This window comes from Malus sylvestris, chromosome 5, assembly GCF_916048215.2.
Source record: "Malus sylvestris chromosome 5, drMalSylv7.2, whole genome shotgun sequence".
Classification (NCBI taxonomy): domain Eukaryota; kingdom Viridiplantae; phylum Streptophyta; class Magnoliopsida; order Rosales; family Rosaceae; genus Malus; species Malus sylvestris.
Window position 1 is genome coordinate 7,980,370 of NC_062264.1, and position 9,275 is coordinate 7,989,644.

The following is a 9,275-nucleotide window of genomic DNA, read 5'->3' on the forward strand; positions in this document are numbered from 1 at the left end:
GGGCACTTGTTTACACTTATAGTCAACAAATCCAGACCGAATGATGGGATAATCAAGGCTGAAAATGCGTACAAGTTTTCAGATGAAGATGAAAATGAAGGGACTTGTTTCCATAGATTATGAAAATCAACAGATCCAGACTACTGTAGTGTTAGAGTGAGAAGATTTAAACAAGCAACAGAGAGAGAGATCTGCGAAGGTTTCGAGTGTATCTGAGTCTTCCTCTGTCCTTCTCTCTGTGTGTTTAGAGAGAGAAAGAGGGGGAGAGAGAGAGTATTTGGTTTCCTGGGTTTTTTTTACAGATTTTTCAGATTCACGGTGGATGTGAAGAAATGAAAGAACCGACATAGTTTTTTGTGTCGTTTCCCACAAACGGCGCCAAATATTGATGCACAAAATCGGAGGTCTTGGAACAACGTAAATCCGACCGTGAATCTGCAAGAAATGTAAATAACACAAGATGTATCGTGGTTCACCCCAACGTTTGGGCTACGTTCACACTTATTATTGTATTTATCTGAGATGTTAAAGAAAGAGAGAGAGCTTCTCTGTGAGAATGAGAGCTCCAAGAGGGTAAGGGTATGGCCTAAGAATTGGCCTCCCTAATTGTGAGGGTGAGGGATCCTTTTATAGAATAAAGGCTTCTCACTTATTACATATTTACCCCTCCATTTATTACATAATTACATTTGAATCCCCCGAGTATTTATACGATATCTAAATACGGAAGGCCTAAGTATGGTATAAACACAGGTTATAAATAAATTAGCGATTACGAAGTTTTATTCAACGTCCTAAACAAATTGTAACGAGTATACACTACACATTTCCCTCCACTGGGGTGAAAAACATACATAAAATTACAACTACATTCAAATTCTGTGAGCAGGAGTAAGTTTTGGTTGTCCTCACTACACTCCTGCGTGCTCCTGCAGAACGCGGAATATCGTAAACAATTCCCTAAGTTCATTAAACATATACACAGATGAACCAGGATCTCCAAACCAGTATAAGGATGCCAGTCATGTGTAATGTACAGGTCGCATAACTCAGAGTCGGCTCAATCAAATGCTATAGACATGAAAGTGTCATCATCCAACAACTTGTCAATATCGATTAGATCCTCACCACCCTCGGCCTTTTCTTCTGATCCCTCGACAGCCATACCACTTACCTGCCGATAGTCCATAACATGCAAAACGTGTTATCAAAGTGGATTGGTATTGCTTAACGGTTCCATTAATCGTCTAATAGTAAATGACACAGCGACATCCAATAAACGTATCAACATGTTTTTTTCTATAATGAATTCAGACACAGCAAGGTAGAAAAGAAAAATATCTGCAAGAATATTTAACTTAAGAAAAGAAAACTGAACCAAAAACAAACACGTTAATTAGCAGGTCCTTATGATCGACAAGAAATGCAAAACAGCAGCGACAGCGAACCATAGCATAGTATCACTAAACTATATCCAAAAATGTCATCGGGGTTCACCAAGAACACAAGTAAACTAACTAAAGACAAAATGAAGCGCAATTGAAAATTCGGTTCTACAAAAAGTAACTCAAATAATAAGACTATGAAAGCAAAATGCACAAGTTTAGATCCATCAATACCTTTGTTTCACGGAATCCTTCGACAACATTTAGCAGTCTACGGTATTGAGCTCTTCCCTCTGGATACTGAACCATAGACTTTACCCTAGTGAGTGCTTTTTGTAACCTTTCCTCTGTTTGTTTTCTTCCTTTCTTAAGAAAGTCATAATCATCCTCGTTTGAGGGCACAGGTTGTGGGCTCGGAATCTTGGCAACTGCATCTGGTCGGAATCCTCGTAAACCAGTCCCCTTACGTCTCCAACGCAAAATAACTTTCTCCAGAATTCCAACTGACCAGGTGATTGCCTTATATTGTTTCCTTACCTGGTGTCCCCTTACATGGGCCTTTATAAAATGAAAAATGGGAAATTAGCATTCACAGCCGTGGTAAAATCATTCAGAAAAGTAATACCCAGAAAGATAAAAGAGGGTTTTTCAAAAGTTCGCCTCGAAATTCATTTTACTTAACCGCTGCAAAAGTTAACAGCATGGGAAATGGAGAAAATATACAATTAGGAGCCCACTTGAAATCAAATAGTTAATAAAAGTGGAGAATAAGACCAGGATCCAGTCAAACCCTAAGTGGTCCCAAAATTAACAAGTCTACAACCCTTTCCATCATTTGTACAAGAAAACTAAAAGTACTAACTTTTATATGCGAAACAACCCATGGTCAAAGTACTTTTATAGAGAGCTTTATATGGATCACTTGTGCCACAATAAGATTGTTTTTTCTTTTTATGATCAAAGTATATAATGATAACAATAATAATAAATAATAATCAGCAGGAAAAAAATTGTAGCGGACCTGGATTTTAACAATTCTCTGGCGAATTATCAGGAATTCTTTTCTTTTCTTCCAACCACGAAACTTTTTCTGTATCTGAACTGCAGCAGTATGAGCAAACCCTTTGACCGGTCCCACCTTGTGTGATTTGGAAGTTATGAGTGAAATTGCTCTCTCATCTGGCATTCCGAACTCATCAATGTCATGCTCAGTAATTCGTCTCCTCTCAAATGACAGCATCCTAAACATTTGCTGTATACGATCAGCAGCTTGGGTAGCATTAGTTACAGCAGTAAGTGAGTCCTTCAGTGACAGCGCATCGGGCATATCACCGTAACTCACAGGTGTAGCTATCCGTTCTGAAAAAGTTTTGACAACTTTTGTTCCAGATATTTCTGCAGCACTATCTTCCTTTGCATCATTCATTGTAAGGGATTTAAGGAAAGTGGTCAGGGAAGACTCTGCGAGGAAGCCTGAAATTCCTTTGTGACTGTTCACAGATGCCAGGTCTGCTGGTGTTCTACCCAAAGGTACCTCTGGAGACGGGTCGGTCAGTGCTCCAGGATCAGCACCAAGAGAGACAAGGACTGCAACTGTCTGCTCTCTGAATTTGGCATAGGTTCAGGAAATAAAAAAACAAATGAGTAAATGTAAGGTGTTGGAAATTTGCAAGAAATTTATAATGGTAAAAGATAAATGACATATATAGCTTAGAGCTTAAAAAGTGCGGGTTACTATGAAATCACTAGTTAACTAGTGGCACCTACTCCATGTTTCAGAGAAAAAAGTCAATGTCCAATGGCATCCTCATCTCACATATTTTAGATGAGATCAAGCTTTGCAAAAGTTATGGTAAAACAAACTTGGGATGCTTTAATGGGCTCCAAGGGAAGTGTATAAGCCAAGTCCCTTAGTCGACAACATAGGTAGATAAGATTCAACAGAAGCTAGACTAAAATAAAATGGTAAGGGTTCTGATGTCCTTGCCTGCCATAGAATGCAGCCCAATGAAGGGCGGTCCATCCATTAACATCACGAAAATTGATACTAACTCCCGCAGTTACAGTGGGTTTTATGGCCCAATCGTAGGAAAGGGCAGCTGCTAAATGTAGCACACCTTGTCCTTCAGCATCTAATACACTTGGTCCTTTACCATCTTCTATTGCTTTATAAAGTAGCCAAGTGTACAACTTCTCTTTCATCAGCTTTATAAGATGTTCCATCCCTTCATTTTGGAGCAAATAATTCGCTACTGTTGGTTCTGCTGCATGTAAATAATCCTCTTCCTCCTTCAGTGATATGATTTTACTAATTATGTTTCGATTCTCCTTAACACCTCCAAACAGGTGACCTGAAGGGCTGACAGATCTCAGAGACAGTAAACTCTCAAGACGTAAGTGAAGATGCATTTCGTGTGCAGTGTCATTGCATATATCTGTCATATCTAAACCTTTGGTGGAGCCCACTTGATAATCGAACTCTCTTACTTCACTACAAGCTAACCTGTTGGAACAAGTTACATAGAAGGGGACTTGCCCGGCACTGTGAGGTGGAGCAAAACAGAAAAGAACTCCACTGGCTAAAACCTTTGCTGGAACTTCCACCTCCCCAAACATACAAGACCAGCTGTATTTTGTTACCTCCTTTTGACTTACCAAGAATGTTCCAAAAACCAGAATCTGTTTCACATTAAGAAGAATGAGATAACAATGAAAACCATCAGATCTACATTAGACATGTCAACATATTCTGTAGCCCTTTACAAATAAATGGAGACAATAGATCATTTGCTAGTAGCCTTACTCAATTATTGAAATTGAGTTGGAAGACAGATACCAAAGAACAAATATAACAGCAAAACTGATTAAGTGGGAACAGAGGAGAAGCAAAACTAAAATATGTAAAAAATCTCAAGTATAAAAGTAATAGAAATTAAATAGTAGGTTTCTTTCTTTTCTGCTCCGTGAGTGGAACATGTTAGTATTGCAAGAAGTCCTAAGCACGATGTACAATGTGTAACTAAAAGTTAGACTTGATCAGAGTAATCATGCTTATGGAACAATGGCATGTTATAAAATTCATTTTCATCAAGGAAATTATTTTGGTGCAAAAACCATCTCTAAGGATACATCCTAGTGAGCATCTGACTAGATATATTTACGTGGCAGAAACTCAGTCCAATATACAAGTTACTATTTTTCTGCCCTATTTTTTAATTTTTTTGCTTTAAGGTGTATGATAATATGGTTCAGAATTTTGTACCTCAATTTCAGAGTCAGTGTATGCCCACTTTGGTGAAAAATCAACTATGCTGAAAAGCTGGTCCTGGGAGATAGAGGGGCTCAACGAGGAATCATCAACTACATCTCCACATTCAGCAGTGATCCATGAAATACCAGATGAGGATTGCATCTGTAGATCATCTACCTCTCCAAGTTCCTTGGAAACCCACCTAGAAAAGCTGTCAACTTTCTTCAAACCCTCTTCTCGATCTAATAATTGCTGTCTCAAAGTGAAAGCATAGTTGATATTCCCATCTTTCGGAACATTATGCTCAGAACTTGATATGATTAAACTTTGAGATTCTGCATTTGTAAGCTGTGCTTGAAGGTTGTCCTGCACAAGCTGCTCATTTCGCTGATTGAGATGAGCACCAACAAGGTCTGGAGCATTGCTCAGATTCGCATCAAGAGTTCTTTGCAAATTCACTGACTGATCCAGGGACCACTCAGGCAACTGCAGTGAATTGTCTCCCAAAGGAAACTGGATCAAGAATGTAACAATTAGAAAATTAACGTAATTCTTATTTCATAATTTGAGAAATCCATGCTGTTTACAAGATACAAAAAGGTGACAAATAAATATATGTAGCAAATCAGAGAATCCATGGTTGAAATCACGCAAACCAAAATATGAAATTAAAATTGTTGGGCAGTCAGTTACCAAGCAGAGATGCTCCTTGTTAATAGACCAGGTTTTTTACCGTATACTTGCATTATTGTTTGGACCTTATAAAATTCAATACCTCAGCTCTTTTGGATGTCTATATATAAAACAATAAGTAGTGATGCAGTTCAATAAAACATAAAAACACAGGGCATACACATGGAAGAAGCATTGCACCTCATTTCAGCAATTATCTGTATCAATAAGCCCAAATGATATAAGCTAAGGAGCATGCCAACTACAGATTAAAAAAAAACACAGAATCTATTAAATACCTGCCAATTTGTTTGCAATGGCAGAGAACTCCCAAACTCCTCCTTTAACAGGTTATTCCCAGAAGTTTGTTGTTCAAGGGGAACTCCAGCAGAACTAATTTGGGTGGAAGACATTGATGCATGAGAAGTTCCATCATGTAATCCCATTGTGCATTGTTCCAATATTTCTTCCCAAGATCCCACACCAAGTGTTTTTTGAGAATCAATCACACAAGTAGAGTCATCAGTGAAACAATGTTGATCTTTGTCAAATTCTGGCCTGTATACCCCATGAATTGATGACTGGCCATCATGATTTTCTGATAAGATTGTAAAATCAAATCACCGTGTTACACCACATAAGAGGTTATTGGATGGGATGAATCCATTCAAATAAAGATAAATAAACAGGCAAAATCCCTTCCCCACACCCCACGAAAAAAAAAAAAAAAAAAAAAGAAGAAGAAGAAAGAAAGTGCATTACTTAAACTTGAATGCAGTGAGGGATCAATCTCCGCATTGTCCACGAGAGGACCATTCCCCATTTTTGGTGACTCAAAAACTGAGTGAAATAAGGAACTTGCTTGGCGACTATCTCCTGCATCAACTCACATGTTAAATGGAAGATCTTGTGCATATTTAAGAAGTGTGCGAGTTTTGCAGTCAATATGGCATTCATTATATGCATCATTTCCCAAATGAAGACCGTAGATTCTCGACCCAAAATAAGAGAAAAATGACATGTAAAAGATATCCTCTTTAACAAAGTCAGAGAAAAAGAATACCGGAATCAACATCTTCCCATGATGATGTAAGGGTGCTGCTTGGGCTTGCATAATCTGTATATCCTGAAGGTGCTCTGCCATTGCTATTAGAAGGGCTAGAAGTCCAGGGGCTGCCCTTTTGCAGATCCGCTGCAACCTCATCATTCTCTCTTATGCCTCCTGCATTTGCCCTATTACCCTAATAACAAAATAACCAAAAGCTAAATCACAAGCAAATATATTTTATGCATAAAAAATTTCAGAAAGCACCAACAATAAAAAAAGTATGCACAGGTGAGATAAACTGGTTTGAGATACTTAGACAAATTTCAGTATTGACTCTGAAAAAAGCTTACAACCAAATGTCTTAACGTCAAAAAAATGCAATTTTGAGAAAGTACGTGGCCAAGGTCAAATATCTGAACTGTGCAAGGCATTTTTATCATGCAAACTGCAATTGTGAAACTACTGGCCCTCCTCTCTTTCCTTTGTACCTTTTTCTTTTGTACACCCCCTCTATTTTCTACAAACCTATCCTTCAGATCAAGATTTCATGAGGTTTCACCCCTATTGTAATTTCTGTCTTTCTTGAGAATTGAAGAATTACAACAGTTGCTGCTATTTGGAATTTTGGATCAAGTCAACCTCACAGAGAGAGAGAGAGAGAGAGAGAGAGAGAGATCCAAGAAAATTAAATAAATAAATATATTGTATTACGCCAAGAATGTGGCTCAATCAACATCTTATGCTTTACGGAGAGGTCAATGAGGGGAAAATTGTGGCAGCTAGTGATTGGAACTTCGAAATCCAACTAGAGTATTATTTTTACATGAAGAAAAATTGCAGCCCTGCTATTAATTCCTTAGATTAACTGTTAGGAAATAGGAAGACTCAAGAGAGTAGCATGATCAAGTACTTTAACTGGATTAAAGATGGTCTACATAACATAAACAATAAAGGAAATGAAAAGCAGATTAAGAACTAGGAGGAGGATAGTAATACCTTTACTTGCAAGTAATGAACAAAAACTATGTGCATTAAATCCCTGCACATTGAACAAGTACATAAAATTAAAAACAGAAACCTTGAAAAAGAAAAGAGAAGTTTTAAAAAACAGAAAACTGTAGATATCTAACTGAATTTGTGCATTCCAAAAAGAAATATAAGCATAAAAGTTTGGATCTTTATGGAAAGGCATGAACAGTCCACTGTGAAATACATGATTTTAATTACCAAACACAGTGTGCATCTAAATATATGAATAAACGTCTATAACTCAGACTTACTGCTCAAGCATCCAATAGCAGCGCCTTTGAAAACTTTCATCATCTTCTCCATGGGCATAGTAGCAGTGTAGAACATCAACACTGCCAACCTGAAATAAACTGAAGAGTGTTACCTCGCAGACTCCAGTAACTCTTTCTTGAGTTTAATGATTTCAATTATTTACACGAGCGTCCTTTCGGGGCATACTGAAATAAGTATCGTCTTTAGCAAAAATTTATTACAAACACTCAGAGTCCAGATACCTTTAGCTTACCTTTAGCTTCTCATGGGCCTCCTTCACAGTCTTGCCGTCTCGTTTCTTCCTCCAGTTATGTCCATCCTTTCTAAAGTATCTCAGAACCTTCCTGTCAAAAAGATAAAGCGAACCGCCTGGCATGGTGGAAAAAGTTCCACACCAGAATGTTCTCTATGTGTAAATACTACGACTGAGACAACAACCCATAATCACATTTTATGTACATAAAGAGTACATAAAAAGCTACATAAAAGATACGAGACGAAAATGATATCCAGAGACTTCAGGGGGCACTCAATATGCTTTTCACTAATCTAATTTAAACTAAACTACGGAAATGGGGATTCGAACTTAGGTGCAGAGGGGCAAGCACGCTTTTTTGGCCAACTTGACTACGCCCGGGGTCTACAGACAGCTGATCTGTAAAAGCCCTAAACAAATTGGTAATTTTTTCTTAATATAAACCAATTAAGAGGAAATGACATACAACTTTGCAGAAGCGAACATGAGCAAAATATGAAATTAAACAAATATTTTGTTAATTAATTATAAAGTCAATAACCAATTAACCATACTAGGTGGTTTGTTCGGAGGCTCTGATGAGATTTGGAACTTCTCAAAATTGCTAAGAATTTCACAGATTTCAGCAGGCCGCAGCCATCGGTGTTGGGCTTCAACAAGTAATTGCTGAAAGTCTGCAAAACACGAACGAAATCAAACCAATCAGAAACTGATCGTGTAGGAATTGAAATTCGAGATAATTAAGGGTTGGAAATCTGACCTAATCGAGGGCCCTGAGGGTACGATCCGCTTTCCGACATGGGAAGACCAGTTGAAGCCAAGGAAGCTGAGCTGAGCACAAATTGATTCAAACTAGACGATAGAAGTTTGTTTAAGTCATCATCGTATGTGAGGAGTCAAGTCAACCTTGTAGAGATGGATGTAAGAGAATTATATGGATGTAAGAGAATTATATTTATTTATTTTTTTTCCCTCCTTTTAATTGGATCATTTTTTCTATATTTATTTTCTTTGACCAAATATTAAATTATTAGACCATCATTTTCAATGAAGGGTTAATCTAACCCCAAAAATGTTAGGACTTCCATAAAAATGTTTTGGCTCCCTCCAAATACCCTTTTTTTTTTTTTTTGTAAGTACAACGACATATTTTACATTAACGGGAGAGAGTGTTTGGAAATCACACAATGGGCAACCTAATATGATATCAATTTCTTTCTTTTTTTAAATTTGACTACATTTAATAATTTTTGTGTATACTATCATGATCTAGTCAGACAACGGTTGATTATGAGAGACGTGATGAGGTGCACCAATTGAGAATCATGTTCAGGGATGATTACTAATAGTATCCTTGATGGGTGGCTTCTTGTTGTATTTGGT

General features: G+C 37.5%; 1 protein-coding gene across 1 annotated transcript; it reads right to left on the reverse strand.

Annotated features, from left to right (window-relative positions):
- Nucleotides 1-754: 754 nt before the first annotated feature.
- Nucleotides 755-8,803, reverse strand: LOC126623162 (calmodulin-binding transcription activator 2-like). Its single transcript, XM_050291955.1, has 13 exons — nucleotides 8,653-8,803; nucleotides 8,447-8,566; nucleotides 7,890-8,005; nucleotides 7,636-7,724; nucleotides 7,352-7,394; nucleotides 6,371-6,548; nucleotides 6,070-6,183; nucleotides 5,607-5,905; nucleotides 4,648-5,148; nucleotides 3,373-4,064; nucleotides 2,407-2,989; nucleotides 1,620-1,943; nucleotides 755-1,174 (listed from the first exon to the last, which is right to left on the reverse strand). Exons 1-13 carry the CDS (start codon nucleotides 8,690-8,692, stop codon nucleotides 1,061-1,063), a joined length of 3,213 nt encoding a protein of 1,070 aa, XP_050147912.1. The 5' UTR covers nucleotides 8,693-8,803; the 3' UTR covers nucleotides 755-1,060.
- Nucleotides 8,804-9,275: the final 472 nt, after the last annotated feature.

What these genes read in the sequence shown, in the direction of transcription:
- LOC126623162 (XM_050291955.1), bottom strand. Translation starts at nt 8,692, where the DNA reads ATGTCGGAAAGCGGATCGTACCCTCAGGGCCCTCGATTAG. An exon ending in CCCTCAGGGCCCTCGATTAG is followed by an intron (nt 8,567 to 8,652) that starts GTCAGATTTCCA and finishes CGTGTTTTGCAG; the next exon opens with ACTTTCAGCAATTACTTGTT. An exon ending in TGGGCTGCATTCTATGGCAG is followed by an intron (nt 2,990 to 3,372) that starts GCAAGGACATCA and finishes TGCCAAATTCAG; the next exon opens with AGAGCAGACAGTTGCAGTCC.